The 25,418-nt window shown below is 35.1% G+C and overlaps 1 protein-coding gene across 3 annotated transcripts in view; it reads right to left on the bottom strand.

The window, feature by feature from the left end:
- MAN2A1 (mannosidase alpha class 2A member 1) overlaps positions 1-25,418 on the bottom strand; it is a 178,950-nt gene that overhangs the window by 55,753 nt on the left and 97,779 nt on the right. For all 3 annotated transcript variants that reach the window (XM_002815774.5, XM_054555791.2, XM_054555792.2), the window contains one exon: positions 25,115-25,182. In XM_002815774.5, the coding sequence (XP_002815820.1) occupies positions 25,115-25,182 (68 nt within the window). The remainder of the gene's footprint in view (positions 1-25,114; positions 25,183-25,418) is intronic.

Raw genomic sequence — 25,418 nt, 5'->3', positions numbered from 1 at the left:
CAGGAATCTATTCAAAAACTAAATGTGTAGAGTATATAATGAGTATAATGCTGCACTAAGAAAATAATTTTTAACATAATTAGAGATTCACATGTTTTTTATGTGCATCACAGAACAGATTTATCTGACACACGAACCCCTATCTATGCACATTTTAAGAAGAGTACAGAGAAAGGATGATCATATACAGATATTTCCTTTGGAAATAAGTACACAATCATAAATAACCTAATTTTCATTGTCATCACATTTGGTAGTCAAACATTTGTTATACTGCCAATATCCCCAAACATGAGTCCTTTCAGGCCCTCTAGTTGTGAATGAAACCAAAAGGTTTCAGTATATTATAATATCATACTCACTTACTGAAAATTAACAATATTTGATCCACATTAACAAAAGAATTATGTTTATATCTTCAGAATGGGGAGGGTTAATTTCAATTTCAGCTGGAAGGTCAGTGCTTTTTTTTTCTTCTCCAATTTCCACCACATCAGCATTAGCTTCTTACATATCATCTGTCACCAAGTCACGTCCAGCCTCCTAGTTCTCACTGGGACATTGGGCCCCCACAATTCAGGGTTATGAGAAATTATCTCAGTTCTCCACATACAAGGAATAACTCTCACCTCATGAAGAAAAAGCACTCATATGTTACCTGCCAATCAAACTAGAGGGCAGAAGATAATCTACTTTGGCTGGAGAAAAAGGAATGGAGAAAAATGAAAGAACATCTGTACGCTCCTATCAAACTGGGAATCACTTTATGGAAGAATTCCAGTGTAAACGTGGCTGTCCTTGAAGATTCTACCGAGGATGAGTATACTAAAAATTCCTTCACCCCTTTCATAGAAGTAATTCATATCATGTTTAAAAAGACAACTATGGAATACTGAGTTTTCTCTTTGAGGTAAATCTAATCAGTGCCCACTAAAATGTGAACAACACACTAGGACCACACAGGCTTCCTTCTAGGACTGGCTGCAGTACAAAGTGGAAGGAACATACCCCTTGGTCAGACGGACCTTCATTCAGAGTGCATCCTGCATGCCTGGGCTGGTCCTCAGACCTGCATGGGCAACCCCGTGTGAGGCAACCTTTCATCCTTCTCACTGGACATATAGGGAAACTGAGGTTCAACAAGAGCAGGAATGTTGCCAAGACTGGCCCAGCTAAAAAGTGCCACAATAGGCCTTAGAATGCAATTTCACCTCCACACCCATCTTCTTAACTACTTCACTCACAGGCCAGGCATATAAGGATCTTTGCGACAGTTGTGACAGCTGAAGTTTCCTGTGGAGATTCCCTTAGTTCCATCCAAATTCAAATGTGAAGAACTTTCTCCTCAGCAAGGCCAATATCCCCAGAGAGCCTCTCTCCTCAGGAAGCTCAGATAAGCAATAAGCTATTTACATTTCACGTATATTATATTTGTGAAAGAAGATTTATATACTGGAACACTGGAACAGAAAAAAACTTGCAATATATACTAAGGAGTTCATCTTATAACCTCACTGCATGAAGTAAGCAAAAACAACATTTGAGGAAACATTTTAAAAGCAACTTACATATTTTTATGATTGTGTAATGAAGATTTTAAAAATACATATTTTTTCAAGTTCTTTGTAAGTGCACTTTAAAATCAGTTAAGCGAACACCAAAAGGCATATGAAAAATAACTGTAATTTCATGTGCTTACCATAGGTACCTAGCACAGAATAATGTTCAATAGTTAATGAATCATCAGTGCAGAAAAATACCACTAGGAGAATTTATTACTTGTAAATAGTATCTACTAATGTGGGGCTTTATAGTTTTATCAGAGCAGTTCCATTTTGATTATTTCAATTCCTTAAAAAGTGCTTTTCAATTCTTCAAAAATGTAAATTATATAATTAGTCCCTTTGTAAAGATGGGGCAAATGGCACATTCAATATTACAAAGAAAGTTAAGAATAAAGCAAAAACTAGAGCTCATTTTGTCTGACTCTTAATCAATGACAACATATTAAAAAAATCATTTCAAACAAGAATGCATTCACCTTCTCTAAGTAGCCTCATTAGTGGAATATAACCTCAAGAAAAATATTAAGCTTTATACAGTATTCTGAATATGGAAACATATGAATTCACATGTTAACAAAAGTTGCAATATCTAGATCTGAAGTTCTTTTGATATATTCCATTTTGTTTTCTAGGTTTTGCTTGCCATATTGACAGGAAAAAATTCAAGACATTAAAAACTAAGAGTGTCTTTTTGAGTTATACTAGATCTTCAAAAATCACAATTGTGTGATTCCTGGGCTCTTGAGTCAGACACATTCAAACTCAAATCCCCACCATGTCACTTAGAGTTTCAGAGGCTTTGGACAAGTTATTTCACTTCCCCAAGACTTAATATCCTCATCTATAAAATCGGGAAACAAGATTATTGTTAATGTTAAATTATAAAATGTTTAGAAAACCACCTAGCTCAGACCAGGCACAAAAAAGAATCTCAATAACAACTCACTTCTCTCCTTTCCCTTACAAGACCCTCATGATATCCTGACCAAGGACCCTGGCACATCATCACACTGGGTAGTACAGTAAATGATTTAACAAACCCAGGTCAATGAGCTGTCATAAATCCTTTTTTTGTGTAAGGCATGTATAAATCTAAATAAAGGAAATTAACGACATGTGATAATACAGATATCTTGAAACAAGAGTTCTGATAACATGGTAGTGGTGAGAATACACATTCAAAGTAACCACATGGCTTACGGCTAAATTAAAAAGCAAGCAAAGAAAGGAGAGAAAGATGCTGTATGGTATGTGTAGTTATAAACTTATGAATGTGAATACATAATCCCAGTCAAAAAAGTACCTACGGTTTAGGAGGGGGAGGCACAGAAACAAACTGGTAAGTTCAATATAACAGGGTAGGCAATAAGACAAAGGTATGCAATAGCATGTCATGGGATGCATACGTACGCATGCAGACACACACACAGACACACACACAGACACACACACACACATACACGGCAGTTAGGAAGATTAAGAATCTTCAGGAGACCAATCAAAATAGAAAATTAATTTTATACAAAATGAGCAGAATGTATAATATATGCAGAAAATGAAAAAATGTCATTTAGTAGAACATAAAAACGAATGGAGAGACATATCTTTCTAAATAAGAAAACTAAAATAATGCAAAAGCACAACTCTTCCAAAATTAATTCATAAGTCTTATGCAGTGCCAACCAAAATCCCACTGAATTCCATTTCTTGGAAGAAAGGTGAGGGAAGGAAAATGATCATGAGCTGGGCAAAACAATTCTATAATATGCATATATCCTTAATAATAGATGAGCAAGACAAATGCTTACTAGATGCATTAAAACAATATGTCAACACTGATTCCAGATAAACGTAAATTTTGAAACATAAAAAAGATACAAAGTTAGTAGAAAAAATAAATATATAATCTGTGGTACAAAAGGTCTTTGTAGCCATAACTGAAAAATACAATGAAGTAAAAGGCTGACAGATTTGGTAACAAAAACCTAAAAATTTTTCTATCTTAAAAATAAGATTAAAGAACAAAAACTAAAAAAAATAAATAAATTAGTAAAACTTGTAAAGTGCTCTTATAAATCAACAGAAATATAAACACTCATATAAAAAAAAGGTGAGCATTTTATTTTTGTCAAATTGAAGTTGAGAAATAAATTATGTTTCCACTTGCAGGGGAAACAGAGTAGCTGTCAACAAACAAGAGCTCTCACTTCTACTAGCCAACTAGAAAAGCCAGATAAAAAATAATAATCATTTGCCTGAGGGCAACAGAAAAACTGCTGAAGAGAGGAAAAAACTTCAGAAAAGTGACCAGCCTTCTGCAGTCATTTTCACTCTGGGGCATGCCAATTCTCAGGAAGGGAGAGGCTGTGAGTTCCATGCAAAACCTAGTGGAAAGTCTGGAAGAAATCACTAGGGAACAAAGAGGTCAAAAGAGCATTTTGTGGAGACTTTGGGAGGCTTCAGGTACACAGGTGATTTTTTCATTACAAGGGCCAAATACTGAGGCTGCGCAGAAAGGGAAGCTTGAAACCTAAACAGAAAGCTTCTGAAAAGTAGAGCAGAGACATCTCATGGACATTCCAGAACCCACCAGGGGATAGGGCCTACAGAATATAAGCAGGCTGTTAGTTGAAAAATTACTTAGAAAGCCAGGTAAACAACAGGTTGAACAAATCAGTCTCAATTTAACACAGTCCTTGATTGGAACAATATCTATCTAGAAGAAGATATTTTCTAGAGTCTTTCTAAATTTTATGCACAATTGTCCAGTACTCAATATGAAATTAAGAGGCATCACAAAAGACAGAGCCATGTGACTAAACACCAAGAAAAAAAGAAACTAGAACCATACATGACCCAGATATTGTTAACTGACATGAGTTTAAAATTATAATTAATATGGCCAAGGAAAGAGAAAAACATGAATCAAGTAGAGGACAAAGTAGAGAATTTTACCATAGAAATTAACATATTACAAAATAATCAAATGAAATTATAAAAGGATAAATATTTACAATTAAAAACTCCAAAGATGTCTTTAACAATAGCAGAATAAATATATTTAACTCAGCAAAAGAGAGGTCAATAAAAAATATACAAACAGAAGTGGTGAAAAAAAGAATACGCAATATAGAAAAGAACGTTAGGGACACAGGCAACTCAGTGAAAAGATCTAATATGTGAAACAGGATGTGTGTAGATGGAAATAAAAGAGAAAATAGCACAATATAATTACCTGAATAGCTGAGAATTTTCCAAAACTAAGGAAAGGGACGAACCCACAGATACAAAAAACTCTGTGATCCCCAAATGGAGAAAATACACCTGGTGTGTCATGTTAAATCCCCTATGAAAAGGCAAAATCTGAGAAGCAGTCAGTAAAAATAAGATTACACTGTTCAAAGAAGCAACAATATATCATCAGCTGACATATCAAAAGAATTAAGGAAGCCAGGAGAAAATGGAATTATATATTTGAGGTGGTGAGGAATCAAAAAAATACTGCCAGTCTAAAAATCTATATCCAGTAAAAATTTCCTTAGAAAGTGATAAAAATGCCTTCAGAGAAACAAAAACTGAGTGTATGGGTTACTAGCAAACTTGTACTGAAAGAAATGTTAAGTCTTCAGACAGAAAGAAAATAATATTAGAGGGAAACATGAGACTGCAGGGAAAAATGAAGAGCACAAAGAGGGGTAAATATATAAGAAAATATAAATGACAACACAAAAAAACACAAAAGTAATAATTTCAATTAGACTATAAGAAGTCATCTATGCTTTTCTATGTAAATACTAAAAGAATATTAAAATCATCTATAAAAGATGGCAAGAAAGAAGAGAAAAATAACTTGATGACTTACCAAAATATTAGCAATACCTATCGTTAGGTGGCAGCATTATAATTATTTTTCATACTTTATACATTTCTTATATCTAGCATTTATAATTTTATAATCAGAAAAAACTAACTTAGAAATAGTCTCTGTCTTTCAATCCAATGATTCCTACTTCTAGAAATTTAGTGTAAGGAGGCCAGGTGTGGTGGCTCATGCCTGTAATCCTAGCACTTTGGGAGGCCAAGGCAGGCAGATCACGCGAGGTAAGGAGTTCGAGACCAGCCTGGCAAACATGGCAAAATCCTGTCTCTACTAAAAATACAAAAATTAGCCAGCATGGTGGTGCGTGCCTGTAGTCCCAGCTACTCAGGAGGCTGAGGCACAAGAATCACTGGAACCCAGGAGGTGGACGTTACAGTGAGCCGAGATTGCATTACTGCACTCCAGCCTGGGTGACAGGGTGAGACTCTGTCTCAAAAAAAAAAAAAAAATTTAGTGTAAGGAGAAAAACAGAAATATAGTAAACAAAAAAATTTAAACTATTTCCACAGCTAAGCAATGTAAATATCTAAACAATACTATTCAAAACATTATATTAGCTAATCAATATAATATTAAATTGAGGGAACACATTAACAATTAAAAGTACAGTTATGTATTAGAATACTAATAGCCATAAATAATTTTTTAAATACAAGAAAATGTTTCTTGCATTATTAAACACAAAAGAATATTCTGAATTATATACAAAGAATAATCAGTGAAATATAAAAATATATAAAATTCTAAAAAGAAACTCTTGTTAATAGTTACCTCCTCTAGGTTCTAGGGTTATCAGTGAATATGCTAGAAATCCTTTTAATAGCTTTGGGTGTAAACACTATTCTACAGGAAGTTACGTGTTTATTAGAAAAATTCAGAACAATAACAACATCAAAAACAAACAAATTTTTTAAAGGGCAAAGGAAGCAGGGAAATCCTTTTCAGTAATAAAGACACAGATATACGGGAAATAATGTTATTTTCAAGATATACAGGCCACTACCACTAGAAGCTACACAGTAAAGTGCATCTCTAAAATGCAGTTATATTAAGTTAGAAAAGTAGATAAAACTCAAGTCATAGTGGGGAGTGGGTTGTCTTTTAGTCATTACAAGGAGCTTGGAGCTTTTTGTGCAGTTGATGGAAAAGGTTTAACATGGTCAAATTTTCTTTTAATACCTACTTCTAGTTGCCAGGTCGAGAAAGAACTTAATGGGTGAAAGCTCAAAGCAGGAAGACGAAGTAGATAGCTTCAAGTTGATAGCCTAGGCAGGAAAGGTGAAGACAGATAGATCCATTTTTCCACTGGAAATTTAAAAATCAGATTTCCAGGTATGATAGGGAGCATGATGACCCCAAGATGTCCATGTCCTAATTCCAAAACCTATGAATGCTACCTTATATGGCAGAAAAGACTTTGTAGATGTGATTAAATTACAGCTCACGGTATGGGGAGCTCATTCGGGGCTGTCTAGGTGGGCCCAATGTATTTACAAGGGTCCTTATTAGAGGGACAATCCAACAGAGAAGAAGACTATGTGACAACAGAACCAAGTGGATGGGATATACAAGGAAGGGGCCAAAGGCCAAGGAATGCAGGTCATCTCTAGAAAAGGAAAAGGCAAAGAAATGATTCTCCCCTCAGAGCCGCCAGAAGGAACCAGCCCTACCACTATTTTGTTAATCCAGTGAAAATGATCTTGAACTTCTGACCCCCAAAACTATAAGATAATAAATTTGTGTGTATTTTTTAGTAGAATTAAGTTTGTTGGTAATTTATTATAGCAGCAACAGGAAACTAATACACCAGGTTACAATATTCCTGTTGAAAATGAGGAATAACTTCCAGTTTCATACCACCAAGGATATATAAAAGAAAATCCTGAGTCCTGGAAAACAGGATGGAGGTGGGCAAAGAGTAACAAGCAAGAAGAGCTTGGGGTCCTTGGAACTGGGACCAAGCAAAGATTAAATGAAGTGGGTCTAGCCCTTTGCCCTCTCTCCTGTATTCACAAGGGAAAAATTTTAAATGATGGTTTCTGGAAGCTACTAGCTGGTTAAATAACAAATATGGCCTGCTCTTACAAGAAAAAAAAATTCAACGCTAAGGTACAGAACACTCTTTCAGCAATAAAAATTACGATTTTACTTGGATATAGTAGTACATAAATGTTACCCTATCTTCTTAATATATGAAAGTTTATTTCACACCTTTCTCTATATTTAGGAGAAATCATTCTTAAAATCATGGACAAAATATTATGAGCCTATCATCCCATGGAGAGCCATCTGTCCAAGGAAAAGATTCAAAAGGAAGGTAAACAAGCATGCTGCATGTGTGATCAAATACAAATATAAAGTTGTCCTTCACAAAACAGTATGACCACAGTACCTAAAATTGCTGTTGGCAACTAAGTGATTGCTGCAAATACCTTATTCTCCTCAAATGCAAGAATTCCACAAAATATTACTAATAAACTTTTAGTTTCTAAACTAAGAATGGTAAGGAAAGTATGATATTATTAAGTAAATATTCTAGAAAGCTCTATGTTAGAAAATATTACTGGGGCAGACAGTTATGTTTGTTTATAATACTAACAGACAAAGCAGTAAGTCAAATATAAAACTGTATTAAAGGAATATTTTTGCTATATTTAAGTAAATGACTTAGCTTGTAGCAGGGTTTTTCAGATGTTACGGTAATCATAGCAACTATGATGATAATAATAATACCAATAGCTAGCACTTAATTAGCCTTAAAACAGTGCTGAGCAGTTATTTACAAGCCTATTTTACAGAAGCATAGAATGGTTCTGTATCCTACTCATGGTTATGTAGCCATTGAAATGGTACAGCCAGGATTCAAACTCAATCCGTCAGGCAGTCAGAGGCAGGGAAGGTGACCTGCTGTCTCCCTCCAGTGGGTACGGCAGTCAGGGCGCACGTGCTAGAAGCACTGATGCAGCAACTAGAGCACTCAGAATCCCATTACCCTCCCCCTGCCTCTCTGAACAGAGCCTTATCAGACTGCTCTATATTCACCCCAACAGAGAACCTTCACTCCAAAGCTTCCCCACCTGCAGTGGCAGGAATGGGGTAAAGGAGGTTTCCTGGAGGTGAGGATTAGGCTACTTCCCCTGGTTGCTATGATGACAACACAAGCGGTTGTTTCACTACCCAGTTCTGAATTTCTGTAAGAGGTGGTAAAAAGAAAATTTGCTACATAACAGGTCTTCATTTTGGAATACTGGAGATATTTTGGAAGATAGATTCTTTATCTTATGTCTCAGTTACTGGAAACACTTGGTTATTGTCCAGAGTAGTTTCTTCCTCAAAACTTCCTTTCCTGGTGCTTATCCAAATGAATGCTTTATAAATGATTAATACTTAGACAAGAAAACCAAATGTTAACTGGATGTGACCTCGGGGATTACCTATTAATACCCGCCAAATATAGAGAGCAAATGAAACTGAAGTTCCAAAAATATGAGCTGGTTAGTGACAGAGATGGGGCTAGAATCAGTCCTCTGACTCTCAATGCAAGGCTCCCTTCACAACACTGTGCTCCGGAAATTCCAGGCATCTGACAGTGAGATCTGCCTAGAGCTCAATGGCATGGAAAGAACAGAGTTGGTATCAATGTCCACAGAATTTGTAGTTGCAAATGCAACTTAAAACTACAAATGAAAATGTTAACCCTCAAAAGTAGAACTACAAATTTCAGGAACTTTTCACAATGCAAAAAGCATTTCTAAGACCATAAATGTAACCAAAGCAGAATAAATATGTGGACTTACAATTTTTATAAAGAAAAGATTGAAAAATTTTACAACTATTTCCAGTACGCAACAGAAAATAGTAAAGTCAATAAAAGAATAAATATTCCAAGTATTCTAAAACTTTTGATATTAAAGCAACAAAAACAAACACAAATTGTATACAATTTGGCTGACCCCAAGAGTCTTGTCACCAATTAAGTTGCTTTCTCTCTGAGAGAGTTTTGCCTCAAACAAAAACACCATCTGTTTTACCTAAAACATTAAGATGTTCTATTTCCTTGTCAATTCAGAAATCACATCTGTAGCCATTTTCTGAAAAGACAGCAAAAGACATTATATTTATGGGTGACTGCATAAGGAATGATGTTCAATCAAAATGTAATTTTCATCTACTGGAAGAAAATTTCATTTCTCCAATGAATATAACTCTGTAACTTTGGAAGAACACATAGTACATAAACAACCTAATTTTCACAAATAAAAAGGACCTTAAAAAGTTAACACAGTAAAATAAGACTCTTTTGTTGTTAAGGACAGAAATGGCAAAGATGTTTGTATTCACTGTCTGTATCTTTGTTGACAAATGAAATCTATCCTGTGTGAGGTTTCCAGGTGAATAGAGGAGAAAACAACAAATTTTTACTAGTGCTACATCTCTTCACATTAGTAAGCCATCATATGACTGGTAAAAAATATGAAAACAATAAAACACAAACCACTTTCTACTTTCAAAGTATTTTTAGAAACAATATTGGTCCTAGGAAAGACTTCCTACTATACAACCCAATGAACCGATTAAAGATACAAAACACTAGAGAAAACATCACTCACAGTGAATGCAAACACAGTGTCACAAGGGATAAAAGAACACATTTCAAAGAAAAACACACAAGCCAACCAGCTACCTGTAATATTTTGAGTATATATTAAGTACCTACAACAAATCTGAAACCCAGGTATGTTTCAGTTTGAAAAGTAACGCGATTTCACATACAATTGTCTTGCCTAAAAAAAATAAAAATTAAAAAAAAAAGCGCTACTCTCTGAATAAGGATGAAATAAATAAGTCCAAAGGCTCTATTTAAAATGTTTCTTTTACCACAAAGTTGTGAAGTGTTCTGAAGTCCAAGATGGGCTTGAAGCCCTCCCTGACTTTTTCAGGATCAGGATACCTTCACTAAAATCCTTTTCCTTGTTCCTCTTGTTGTGCACGCTTTATTAATCTGCATTTAGAAGGAAAAAAAATCTAGTTCAGAAGAGTGGAAGACTTTGAAATATGCCACATCACTTTAGTCTATGTTCTGAACTGCTTTGGGTTAATAATTAGCTTTATGTTACTATTTCAGAAGACATGATGGACACTGGGAGGAAAAGAAGTGGAAATTGGACAGAGAACTAAGTTTGCAAGAAAGTGAAAACAATAAGCTACTGAAGGAATCTCACGTAACCATCGATTACTCCCAGCCCAATAGAAATCATTTTTTAAAAATCACTCATACTCCAGATATTTAGTTTACTTTAACATTTTCATACTACTTTATACAACTTCAAATGTTGGTGCTACAGCAATAGCAAAACAGAATCATTCAAAATTTATATTATCTAGCAAACACACCAGAACTAACACCAGCTATTCTTTGACACCACCTCATCTTCTTTTCAAAGTTTTTCTTCAGTTACATACAGTTATGTATTTCCAAATATCTTAACTAGAAATTATTATAATCCTTTACCCATTAAATGTGGTACTTCCCATGACAATTCTGCCTTCATATTTTAATATATCAAAATATCTCATCATAATTCTATATATATGAGCACCTGTTTTTCCTCCCCATCATCTGCATTCTCCTGATTATGGTCCTTGATGGATGAAGATGTTATTTATAAGAAACAAGCAAAATAACTTTAATCTCACCACACAAAACACACAATTAAAACACACTTTGCAAACTGAATTCATTGTATAATAATCTGACAATAAACTAGAACCATGCAATTAGTTAATTAAGAAAGTTTGACTTAAAATATAAATAAAATCAATTAAAACACAGACTAACCAGGCAATTTAGCAGGTGGTCTCTGAACATTAAGCTACTCTGCCTTTATTTTTCAAGAAATAAAAAATATAACTTTAAATGCAATCTATCTGTTTAATTACTTTCACAAATAAAATCTAAAAGAATTTTGTATCTAAAAACAAAATCACAGCAGACTAAATTATAAGGGCCTGGTAAGGAAGATTCTTTTAAAGTTCATGTGAAATTAAAGAAAAGAATGATTTAAAATCCTATGCTGTTAAAGCACTAAGGCAAATCCCACACTGTATATCACTTAAAAATCAATGTGTGAGACTGGTAATAGCCTAATGACAAACATTTTTCTTCGAACTTCTAAATGACAGTAAAAATACATATTTAATTATATTGTATTAGGTAGCCTATCATAAACTTTAAACTGCCTGATGCAAGAATTGCAAAAAGCATTATTTTAGGAGATGCAAGAATAGAACGACAAATTTTTTGAAAAAATGAATTCTGATGATGAGGGAAGCTTGAAGTATAATTAGGAAGCTACAACACTCAGTAAAGTCAAGGAATGAATTCTCGCAAAGAAAAAAAAAGTCAACACCTAAATACCTACATGTTTAGAGAATGTGGTACAAAAGGGTGAAAAGCACTGCTCAGCTTTCTTAAGAGACAGACATTTTTGAACAGATTTTTGAAATGATGGGAATCAGAACAAAGAAAAGCTGAGGCACCCAAGTATGGATGATAGTAACAGTCAATGACATTTAGAAGAGTCAAAATGGTTTCTGCTACAATGCATCTTTTTAGGAAGCTTGCTAATTATTTTAAGCAATTTCATAATTCTCCCAAACCAATACTCTACAGAACTACAATCTCTAAACTGTGAAATCCAAAAAGCTCTGAAAAAATCAAAAGCTTTTTTGTAACTCATTTGGTAGTAAATCTAAACAGAACTGACATGAAGCTTTATAGAATCTTTATTTATCTCATTTGATCAGAACATTCAGAAATTTCAAAGGAGACTCTGCAATAATATGCCACATATGCACAGTACTTTCCTAAAATTAAAAAGAATTCTGAACCCTCACATACATCTACCCCTGAAGATTTCAGGTAAGGCAATGAGGGTTTGTCTTATGGGCAGTCTACACAGTACAGTATAAATCACAGGTCACTTAGAAAAGAGACCTTGTATGTGTAGGTTCTGAGCAAGAAAGAATCAAGAAGAAATGAAAGAGGCAAGAAAATATGAACACATACCAGTACAGTGCTGCCCAACACAGAAATGCAAAGTAAATCTGTCATTGAATGAATGAATGTATGAATCAAAGAACAAGGAACTATATTTTAACATAGGCCCACATAGTCCTACAAATAAACAGGAAATGTTTAAGAATAAATATTCTATTTTCTTAATATTTAAATAACCCAAATCTCAATTGTATATATATGCTCTTATTTTATGAGCTTTTCTTTATCTCTTTAAATTTTTAATTTTGCAGCATCTAATTATGTTTTGGTTTTAGAATATGTAGAAAATTTTTCAGTTTCATTGTGTTTGGTATGATTTTCCTAACTGATAAGTCTTGAGAACATGTTTTAAAGACATTTCTAACAACCATTACTGATTTATTCAGTATAGACCTGTTCCTAGAGTATTCAGAACACAACTCCAGTCCCTGAGCCAAAGTGGGCAAGGAAGAGTAGCTGACAGAAAATCTGGTGGCTGCTTTTTGATCTAGTTAATGAATCTAATTTGCAGGTGCTGCTCCTTCCTACCCAACAACCATTATCTCTTTCTCCTTTATTGATATAAAGCCAATTTTATTTAGGATGCCAACAGTCATAGCTTAAAAAACAAAATCAAAATGAACAACAACAAAAAACTGCTTCCCCATGCTAGATGCAGACATGTGGCATAGTTCTGGACAATGACATGTAATTAGAATTCCAGTATGTGGAAATTCTGAGAAAGTTACTGAGTCCCCAGTTTATCCCAACTGCCATGACCTTCATCCTTTGCTCATCCCTCTTTCTGGACGAAACACAGATGTAATGTATGTAGAAGCAGGAACCATCCTGAGTTCACAAGAACAAGAGCCACAGGCTAACAGTGGTAGAGCTAACAGGTAAAAGCAGCCTGGATCTTTGATGACACCATGGAACCCATCATGAGCCCTAGACTACCTACCTTGAAACTTCTCCATAAGAATAATAAAAGGCTTTCTTCAGAAGCCATTGTAATAAGGTTTCTGTTGTATGCAGGTCAGTGCAATACAAAATGAAACACTATACATACAAGAAGTCATATTGGGTAACAAAGGAAAGCCAACAAGTACAAAAAACTTCACCTATAAAGAAGAAAACAATGAATGCGAGATGATTCTAAATCAAAACTTTTCCCATAAGGGTTAATCACTATGGATAAATTATTTAATTGCCTAATGATTACGTGACCTTTTTCTCATAATTTTCACTCTCTCCACCTCCAATTTTTAGTTATTAGTTTAGCAAACACCTCCTATGTACCAAGCACTTCTTCCATATTTCAACCATTCACAACTTCAATTCAAACAAGTCATCTTCATTTACTCCATAAAACTTGAAAACACAGATTTCATAAAAACTTAAGTTAAAATCTCAGAATTTACCAGCCCTACGTTCTCTATCACAAAAAGAAATGCTAATTTAGGCATCTTTTAAAAATCTTTCTATATAACTTACAAATGTAGAATATTTGACCAATTCATTATTACTGATAAACATTTAAGTCTTTTAAAATATTTGTTCACATGATAAACAAAGCTGAAATGCATGTCCTTGTCCAAAGTTCTCTCCACCTCTGTATCTGATTATTTCTGCAGGACAGATTCCCTCTAGTGCAATTCCTAGCTCAAATGCTACTGGCAGTAGGTCATTTTCCTTAAAGATTTGCTAGGCACCATTTTGGAATGATGAACAAGACCAACCCATACCTGCAAGAGATTTATAGCAAGTCTCTTCAAAGGACTATTATGCAGGCAGTTAGTGGGTAAACACAGTCCCATGGAGTCATATGAGAACACCACCTAGCTTCAAGGATCTCAACCAAGTTTCCAGAGGATGTAAGATGTAACATCTAAGCTGAGTTCTAAAAGACAATCAGAAATTTATCAGGCAAATGGTGTATGTGTGCATGTGCATGTCTGTGTGTGTGCACATTCGGGTGCATCTGGAGGTGAAGTCGGAGGTTTTTTTTTTTGTTTTTTTTTTTTTTTTGAGACAGAGTCTCACTCTGTTGCCCTGGCTGGAGTGCAGTGGTGCAGTCTTGGCTCACTGTAACCTCCACCTCCCCGATTCAAGCAATTCTCCTGCCTCAGTCTCCCAAGTAGTGGGGATTACAGGTGCATGCTACCACTCCCGGCTAATTTTTGTATTTTCTGTAGAGGTAGGGTTTTGCCATGTTGGCCAGGCTGGTCTCAAACTCCTGACCTCAGGGGATCCACCCACCTCGGCCTCCCAAAGTGCTGGGATTATAGGCGTGAGTCACCATGCCCGGCCAAGACTGGAGATTTTTTGTTGTGGTTTGGTTCTTTTGCTTTTTGGTGTTGTTTTTTTTTTTTTTTTTGAGACAGAGTTTTGCTCTTGTTGCCCAGGCTGGAGTGCCATGGTGCAATCTCGGCTCACCACAACCTCCACCTCATGGGTTCAAGTGATTCTCCTGCCTCAGCCTCCCAAGTAGCTGGGATTACAGGCATGCGCCACCATGCCCAGCTAATTTTGTATTTTTAGTACAGATGGGGTTTCTCCATATTGGTCAGGCTGGTCTCGAACTCCTGACCTCAGGTGACCTGCCTGCCTCGGCCTCCCAAAGTGCTGGGATTACAGGCATGAGCCACCGTGCCTGGCCTGCTTTTTTGTTTTTTTTTTTAACCCCCCAGGCAGTAAAGATGTAGAGGTAATATAACAGAAAATGGAGTGTCCAAGAATTGATAGTTCTCTGACTTGTTGTGTTCTGAATAGAGTCATTGTGGGCCTGGAGTACACAGTGCAGACTGAGCTGATGCAAGAGATGATGCGAGAGAGACAAAAATGCGGCACACAAGCCACATTAAAGAGTCTAGAGTCTATCCTTAGCGTAATGGAAAAAAGAAGGTTTTGAGCTAAGTTACATCATCATTGCTAATATTAGTTAAGTGCCTGCTAAGCGCTAGGTCCCATGCTATGAAGTTCATACATATAACCGTATATAACCCCTCCAACAAATGAGTGAGGCAGGGACACCTGTCACAGGGTTATTACCATCACCCAGTGGAGGGACAGTAGCAGTCTGAAGCAGGGTAGTAGCACTGAAGATGAAGAGAAGAGGGCAAATTTGAGACACATTTAAAAAACAGAATGAGGCTGCGTGCGATGGCTCACATCTGTAATCCCAGCACTTTTGGAGGCTGAGGTGGGTGGATCACGAGGTCAGGAGATAGAGACCATCCTGACTAACACGGTGAAACCCAGTCTCTACTAAAAATACAAAAAAAAAAAAAAAAATTAGCCCGGTGTGGTGGCGGGCGCCTGTAGTCCCAGCTAATCAGAAGGCTGAGGCAGGAAAATGGCGTGAATCTGGGAGGCGGAGCTTGAAGTGAGCCGAGATTGTGCCACTGCACTCCAGCCTGGGCGACAGAGCGATACTCCATCTCAAAAACAAAACAAAACAAAACAAACAAAACACAGAATGAAAAGGTCTAGCATGTGTTTGGATATGAGTTCAAAGTAAAAAAGACAAGATGATCAGGGTAGCCCCATAATTTATTGTCCAAACTAATTTTGAGAGTGAAAGAGGCTAATAGTGAAAAAACTGTCATACCTGGTCACTCTAAAATTGAAAGAGCTTGGGACTACAGAACAGGTTCAAGCAGGGAAGAGGAGTTCCGTTTTAAACACGGTGAAATGGAGCTGCTAATGGGCCATCCCAAGAGAGCTATCCACTTGGCCGGTGGGTCTAGAACTTAGGAGACTTTTCTCAGCAGAGACAGATGTTTGAGGAGTTAACAGTACACTGATAGTAAGTGAAGGCAATGGAATAGGAAATATCACTCTCACCCAAAGTTGGTATTTTTTAAATCTTCTTGATGAAAAACTATTATTTAGGATCTCCTATATGCTCCTGCCTCTCCACCTATTTCAGGCATTAATATAACCTGAAGCTGCAGATCCATGGTGCTGCTAAATTCTATCAAAACTAAATGGACACTTCTACCTTTAGTTTGACAATAAAATTGACAATAATGATTTAGATTTCACTACGTCTAATTGTTTCCAATGCCTTTTTAATTTTTCATTTTTAATTGTTAATTTTAATTCATCTATCAGTCAGCTGAATTGACTTCATCAAGAAATTTTTAAAATTTCTTTTTAAAAATATGGGAAGTGTGCCTGTGGTATGTTTTATAAGTGTTTTCATATCTGAAAATGTCTCTCTACTACCTTCACATATGAAAGATAACTTTGAGTATAAAATGATTTCAAAACTTCATAGTCTTCCTGTCTAAGTCAGTCTAGCGTTTGTTCTATATTATACAATATAGTCTTTCTGCCTGGGCACTTTTTTAATATGTCCTTTTTCCTTTTAATTGAACTAAGTTACCATGGTGTACTCGGGGTGGCTTTTTTCATTTTTATTACCCAGCACTTATCCCTCTTCATCTATAAAGGGAGGCCTTTTCAGCTCAGAAAACTTTTCATCAATTATATCTTTGATCATTGCCTCTGCTGTATTTTTTTTCCTAAAGTTTTTAAATTCTTTTGTTGGAATCTTGTCCTCCATACCTATCATCATCTTCCTTCTCATTGTTGGCATTTGTCTTCCTTTTGTCTACATTCTTAAAAAAGTATCTCGTGGACTTTTTTTTTCACATCAATACCCTCTTTCAGTGTCAGCTTTACTCTTCAGCATCACTAGTGAAGATGGTCTGTTATTGCCCCTCCAACAATCTCTCCTTATCTCACTCCTCTCCTCTTCCAAATATTATCATTTTCATTTTTTTGTCATCTTTTTGTTTCAGTGTTTCACCTTGTTTCATATTTCTCAGAGATTATAACTCAAAACTTTTTGAGAGTTCCAGGTCCTCTTTTTCAAAAAAATTTTCATCTAGTCTCTGTAATAAATCATTTTAATAAGTAAGCTACTCTTCTGAGTCTTCATGCTGCACCCTATTTTTAAATCAGTCTGTAGAGCTTTTTCACAGCTCTCCTATGATAACCTTTCAATCACTTATCCTCAAAGAAGTAGACATTTACCTAGACTCTGTGTTTGCTAAAACTACCCTTGGTCCTTTTTATTTTGATATTAGCTGAAGTCCTTCTCTAACGTAGTTAGTTTATTTGACAAATATTTGTTGAACACCTACTGTGTGCCAGGTATTTGCCAGGGGATGCAAAAGCAAACAAGCTCTCTACCCTCATGGAGCTGCTATTCTACCAAGGGGGACACACAATAAAGAATAAATGGCATGGCCAGTTTGTTAATAATGTCATGAAGGATGTAAAGAGGATTCAGTGATGGAGAAAAAGAGTGGGTGAATAATAGGCTCGCATGCATGGATCCAGCCTGATCACAAGTTTCCAAAAGGTTAATATCCAAGGTGGCTGTGCCTGATTGGTATTCAGTCTTCTGTACCAGCTCTGATTCTGAACAAAGGGAAGGCTTCTTTCTTCAACAAAGAATATCACAGTATTCTTCTGGCCCATGCCACCACCAACAGCAATTTCCTTGAGCAGACTTTCCTAGCTCAATGATCTATTGTAAGTTCCCTTGTTCCTGCCTACTTTATTTCTGGCAGATTTAGTCTCCAAATTGATTGCAAAATATGGACACAGTGGAAGCCTTTTCATCAATGTGATCAAGGCTGGCAATAGATCTATTAACAGAAAGAGTTAAAGTTGACCTGAAAATAAACGTTAAAGTAGAAGATCATTATGATATGTATGTGTTATTCTTAATATTTTACTTTACCATGAAATATATACATGTATCATATTCAAAATATGCAAATCCTTTGCTTTGACTATGGAACCAGTAATTGGAGTTGTCATATTTTCTGCATAACCAAACATGTGATAATCCTCTGTGGTTCCAAGCTTAGGTTTCTCTAAAGTATAGCAAGAACTTAAACTCAAAAATTTTAAGAAAATCTGAGTGCAGCCGGCTTCTATATTTTTATGATTTCTTCCCAAATCTTTTGCAGTCATCTCGCCAATATTTATCAGTGACTCACCTTTGCTGAATATTTCCAAAGTCCTCAACTTCATAAAAAAGGGTTTTTACATAATTCAACAGCGTAATAAAATGGTTTATGAGAAAAAAATAACAACAACAACTTGTTTAGGAATAAATAACAGATTCATGATAATCACACAACTGAGAGACTGGAAGGAGGGAAGTACATTGGCCTGCTAGCTAACAGCCTGTTGGCTACAAGGCCACATTGCCATGAGCACTGAAAAGGAATGAAGAGTGTCAGTTGATCTAGTTGGTCAATTAAATGAAGACTGGTCAACAGAGACCTTAGGCAGGGAGGAAGAAGATAAAAAAAAGAAAAGCTACCTAACTTCCTAATAGCCTCAAAAGTAGCACTCTTCCAGTACAAAAATATTTGTTCACTTTTCTAGTTGATATAATACCAGAATTTCAAAGCCTTGGGGGTAGACATTATGAAAAGGAAAAGGAATCATTCTCCATACTTGCTTTAAAAGACATGCAGGTTGCTTTTATTTCTAACTGCTTATCATTAATCAGCAAGTAATTGCATTTTTCAGACCAGTTCTATCAGCTTTGTAGTTTGTGGACATCTTAGATTGTGGTAATACATTGATTGTCAAGCCAAGGTTTTGGTATTCCTACAATTGTTCATCATCTTCTACATTTTCATATGAGCTTTAATGGGAAACTAAGAGTCAGTCTCATGGTCTCTAGTCAGCCATCACGTAAATTGGAAGTGTCAACTATTTTTTTAATATAATAGATGTTATTTCATTTCAGTCAATGTGAGGTTGAAACAGTATTTCAGGAATTAATACTCATCATTCCCGATGTCATAAAATAAATAGAAATGCTAAGGGTGGGGGGAACTGGAACAAAGGTGGAGCCTTTTCTCCTCATTTCCTCCCCAAGAGGCCTTTATATTTTCTTGAAAAATTAGGCAAAATGTAATCCTGTGATGACTGAATTGGAATGGCAAACACCAAATAAGATTATTTTGTATTGCTACCAAGCCATGACTGCTCCAACACTAGTACTAACCACTAGTCAATGCAAATAATTTTTAACATAAAATTAACTAATACAGCATCTTACAGGTACCTTGAATTCCTTAAGAAACTTTTGGTTATTTACATAATATAACATATTCTATCCAGTCTTTTGGATAAAGCATCCTTTCTGAAAACACCCCAGTAGACTATAGACAAGATGAAAAGTGCTTCTGGATAATCAGGGAACTAGCCAACCTATACCTTGAAAAAAATCACAGTTAACACATAACAGAGACAGAACATAGGTGAAAATATACAAATACCTTTTACAAGCAATATATATTTAAACAGAAAAGCATCCTAGAGGACAGTTTATAAACTCATCCTTCAAATCCAATAAAATTCATAAATACACTGTACTATTAATGCCTAGATACAACTAAACTAGACTGGAATACAGAATAGCTTAGTTTTTATGTGTTTAAGAGTCTCTAGGACCATCAGTTACTAATTCCCTCAACAAAAGAAAAGTTCAAAACAGCTTTATTTAAAAGGTAAAAATATCTCAGTTTTTCTCAAAATAATAGAAGCTGGAGAGGGTCCAGGGTGTCAAATCCTGTATTCTATTATTGCCTTGAATTCTTTAGGATAATTAAAAAATATAGCCAACCAGTTTCAAGAAAGAAAACCTTTCATCTTACTGACTTTTTACACTCATTTTTCTGTTAACTAATGGAAAGACATTTCTATATACTAGTTTTCTAGTATATGTCAAGGTTTAAGCTTAAACCATCATAATCCATGAGCTATTAAGGACAGTTCCTGGACTAATTATCACAGCTAACACTTCCATCTCCTCCACAGTTGAGCACAAAGTGCGCTCCCTCTGTATACTGACAGCTCTTTCACCAGACTCACTTCTCAGACTAGAGCTGCCTTGGTTCAAGTCATGGAATCTCACTTCCGCCCTTAAGCTCCAAATGCCTCTATCAAATAATGCTGCCACAATCTGAATGGGCAGAATTCTATTTTCCTAGAAATTCCATTTCCAAACAATAAAAATAAGGTTGTGAGCTTGGCTTCTTCATTTAAAACTTATGCGTAAACAACTGGTTAGAGATATTAGATATTTTCTAAGACACATTCTTACTTGGTATAAAAATATGTTGATAACATATGAAAAGAAAAAAGCTAGCCTTGAATCCCATTAAACTAACAGATAATTAGTGCCAGAAGAATTGTTTACAATAACAATATTAAAAATACAAAATGTAGAATCAGGCTATGTTGATCATAACAGTAAGTCTTACATATAAAAACCAATCTGATAAAGCCAATTCAGTCAGCTATTTGGAACTATCTTTTATATCCATCCGTTCTGAACAGCCACCCAAAATCCAATCTTAACGAAGTTAACTGTAAGAATGCAATGATGCTGAGATGCAATCTGAAATTTTTCAGGTCTCATGGTATAAAACTAAAATCTTAAATGGACAGTTATACAAATTCCAAGCTTTACTGAATTATGGTTTATCTTTATTTGTAATGGTCTTAAAGTTTACTTAGAAGCACTCTGGCATCCAACCTCCAAATATGAGACCAAATAACTACCTGAGGAGAATATATACCCGGATACCACATTTTCACATAGAATGTGAACCATGTTCTATGTATATCTGGTGTCTGAAGCTTAATACTCTCTTCAGTCGATCTTTAAATGTATTTCAATGAATCTGTAATTATTCTTGCTACATTGTATATAATACCACAGGCATGATGCTAGAAATAATCAAAGAAATAATTCCTACTCTCCAGGAGTTTACAATCTACTGTGATTAACTTTAAATAATTATACTAGAAGAAACAAGCCAGCATTAACTGCCAGCCATATATGAGTGACCCATTTTGGCCTGATCTAGGTAGAAATTTGGGGCTAATAGCACAATGGGATGAGACTTTGGACATCTTGGGAGGTGGGTGAGGTTACTCTGTACATGAAAGGTATGTGAACTGAGGTAGTCTATTGGTGAACTGTGATAGCTAGTCTCCGAAGATGACTACCATCATTCCCATTGCTTCCTATACATGCTCCTCACATCAAGAAATGGAGAGTAGTTCCCTCCCCTTGAATCTTGGCTAACCTTAATGACTTCCTTGACCAATAGAATGTAATGAAAATGGCCTTCTAGGACTTCTAAAGCTAGGTCTTAAGAAGTCTTGCTGTTTCTACCCAGAAAACTCACTTTTGAGACTTTCAATCTTAAGACACTCCCCCTTGGAACCAGCCACTATGGTTAGAGAAGCCCAAGTCATATGGAGAGGCCATGTGTAAGTACTGGCAGCTAAGAGCTCCAACTGAACCCTCAGCCAACAGGGAGCATTAACTTTCAGCAATGTAAATGAGCCCTCCTGCACACTGAGCCCAGTCAAATCTTTGGGGAACTCCAGTCCCAATCTCCAATTGCCTGCAATGGTATGAGAGACCCCAAGCAAGAACTGACCAGCAGTTCTACAAAAACGTGGGAAATATAATAAATTGTATTTAAGACATTAAGTTTTAGAGTAGTTTGTTAGGCAATAGTCTACTAAAACATTTGACCATCAGGTCAGACTTCCCTCAATAGGTAAGAAGAAGTACCTAGAGAATGGTGAATTTAGAAGTGACTTTCTCAGAGCTCTGTTTTTGGCTAGATTCCTCTGATAACTTCATGTTAATAAATAAGGGGCATAGGAAATTGAAGACAAAAGGGTAAGAAGCTGTTGAAGTAATTCAAGCACTAAGTATGGCTTAGAACCAAAAAGTAACAGGAAAAGAGAAGATGCATTTCACAGATGAGAAGAAAAAGACTCTCCAACTGATGAAATTTGAGGAATAATAAAAGGTAGAGGTCAAAGTAGGTTCTGGGATTTCAGAACCTAGATAACTAAAAAGATAACAATACTCTTAATCAAGACTGGCATCCAAAAGGAAAGCATGTATGGAGAAAATCAGAGGAACTTAAATTATTGGTGCTGGGAGGTCATCCAGGGTGAACCATTAAACAAGCCAATGGCAATGGGTTACGGGAGGGCTTTTCTTTTTATATCTTAGTTGATATTCTGAAGTATCTGTTTTCCACACAAAAACTATGAATCCACACATGATATAGCTCACATAACTGTGTGAACCAAATTAGGCATATCAACATGTACTAATGTCACTTTAAACAGATCTTGGACTACTTTTTAAATACTTACAAAGTTATGTTAGGTTTATTGCTATAACTAATATTGCCAACAGCATGATCAAATTTACGTGTATTATTTATATTCTGTGGGTTTAAGCTAGCATTTCTCAATCTTTTTTACATTAACACCTCCCTAAGGACTCTTTTTAGACATTTACTAATCACCCACATACAATTTTAATGCCACACACAAACTGTTTACCTGTTATGTACTATATCTGTGCTTTATATATTAAAAAGAGTAAGATTTTCTTCAAATCCCCAAAAACCAATTTTTACTCTCTTGGAAAAAATATCTCCCCCATCGAGAATGCATGGTTTATTTAGAGAGATAATTTGTTACTCAAACAGGAACTGTGTCTATAACTAAAATAAAGCCAACCCTTACAACATTAAAGAAAACTCATGAAGAATATGACAAAGACTCATAGCCACACTTCTAAGGCTTCCAATTTAAAAACTGAAAAGGGCAATTATTTTACTTTCAGTACCTGCTAAATAAAACAATCAAATTCTTCCATTTTAAAGGCCACTATCATTCCTTCATTGTTCATCTATTTTTACTGAGAGATCAGTAACTAAAATAATTTGCGGCTAACAAGTAAAATATAGATTTTAAAACCTAAAATCTAAGAAGCCCTAACCTATAAAATGGATAATAAGCATAAAAATAAATAAGAATCTGCCAATCAGAAGTATTCCTAATTTACCTACCTACAGAAATAGTAAAGTCAATATCTGATAAAAAAGAACTGTAAAGAAGTAATAGGAAGATAAACACTATACTATTTAAATAAAAACTATCTACAAAGAAATATCAAAAAGCAATCATTTTACTAATAGCCCCCGAAATTCCATTTATGTTTACCTGTAGTTAAAACTCCTCAATATGAAAGCTTGAAAATATTTTTCTCTTTCATTAATATACTATATTTCCTAACTTTCTTCTTCTGGCATTAGAAAGGCGAAATTATCAATTACTGCTTGCTAAGGCAAAGACAGTAAAGGAAGGAGAGAAACTAAAGGGAACATCTTTTCCTCTGACCTATTATGGTACCAGCCCTGCCTCACCGCACCCACCATAAGAGCACCCAGAGATGGGGCACAAATCACTCATAGCAGCATATATTATTCTTATAACCAGCAAAAACAAACATCTTCCTCCACCAAAATATAAAAAGAAAGAAAAGTTAATGGATGAGAGAACTATGCCTAAAGCCAAATAGATTTACTAATGCCAGAGTTTACTAGGAACACAATATTTAAGGAACAGGCATATAACCCCAAATGCATCAAAACATAACTTATTTTAAGACAAAGAAAACATTTTGTAATTTTATAAGAAATATTTCTTTCAGTGTCATTATCCTTTCATCCTAACTATGACCTGGCAATCTGAGAGTTCCTAAGGCTTCTGCCGTGTTACAGAGAACATTAGTATTACTAAAATAAAAAAAACTTATTATCTCGTTCTAAGGAATAAGCTGTATATATCTTATGTCTCTACTTACTAAAGAAATTTAGACAACTAAGACTTTAGTCTATGCTTAACAAAAAGTCTCAACTTTACTAGCAACTGTAAATTCTTTATACATTCATTCCATTTATTTTTAAATAATTTTAATAAAATATATTTAGTTGAAATAATGAATTACTCTTTGAAATTATTGTTTTATCCTATAATTGGTAAGAGGGGGTACTAAATATCTCGATTCTGACAGTTAAAGGTTATATTACAAAAAATAACCACGTGTGCCTGGGTCAACTGGGAAATGACCAACAAATATTTGGTTATTAAAAACAAGATACCTTGCTGTTTAAAGAAATACCAATAAAACATAATGCATTTCTTTATAATTATTAGGTAGCCACCAATTAAACGCCCTGGTTTAAGGTCACTGAACACCCTTCCCATTTACTTTAGCATAAATCAATAGTGGTAAAACAAGGCTGTTTCACCAGCAAAATGACAGTTATCTAAAAAACAATTTACAGTAGAAACCTTGATCTAATAATAATAATAAAGTTTCCTCTTTCATATAAAAATAGGATCAGGGATTAATGAAAACAAGGTAGTTAAATGAAAGGTTAATCAAGAAAGGATATAATCTGAAATTAATTTTACAGAGATAAGAAAATGTTTTATAAGCTATATATTTATCATGCTATACCTTGTATCTGTGAGAAATATTGTTATAATAATTTATTCAGCAGTCAATGTACTAAGCACTGTGTTAGCTACTAGCACTGAGCACAACACAGTCATGAAAGAAAATCCATTTTTTAGGAGTTTTTTAATTAATAAATTGATTGCCTCAAAATATATGCTAACTAAAAACCAGAACCATAAAACCAAAAAATATTAAGGCAGAAAGTGGTAAACATTTGTAAGAAATTATGAATTTACCTTGGCTCCGCACTCAGCCTTATTATATTTTTTTGTGGCAGAGAATCTTGTGATTTTTGTTTCAAATCCTATAAAAATGAACAGTAATTTTAAAATTTTACTTAACACTCCATGGACTCATCCTGAAACCAGAAGACCATTCAAATTCAAGTTTAGCAGGAATAGATTAAGGACTTATAAAAATTTAAATATCAAGGGCTTTCTAATGAAAACCAAGCAAAACAACTAATTATAATGCCCAGTTGCCTTACTAACATCTTAATAGTATTCTAAAACCCTATATATTTCACATACTTTGAAATAT

This window comes from Pongo abelii, chromosome 4 (assembly GCF_028885655.2).
Source record: "Pongo abelii isolate AG06213 chromosome 4, NHGRI_mPonAbe1-v2.0_pri, whole genome shotgun sequence".
NCBI lineage: Eukaryota > Metazoa > Chordata > Mammalia > Primates > Hominidae > Pongo > Pongo abelii.
The sequence above is the reverse complement of the archived record's forward strand: the minus strand, read 5'-3'. Positions and strand labels throughout refer to the sequence as shown.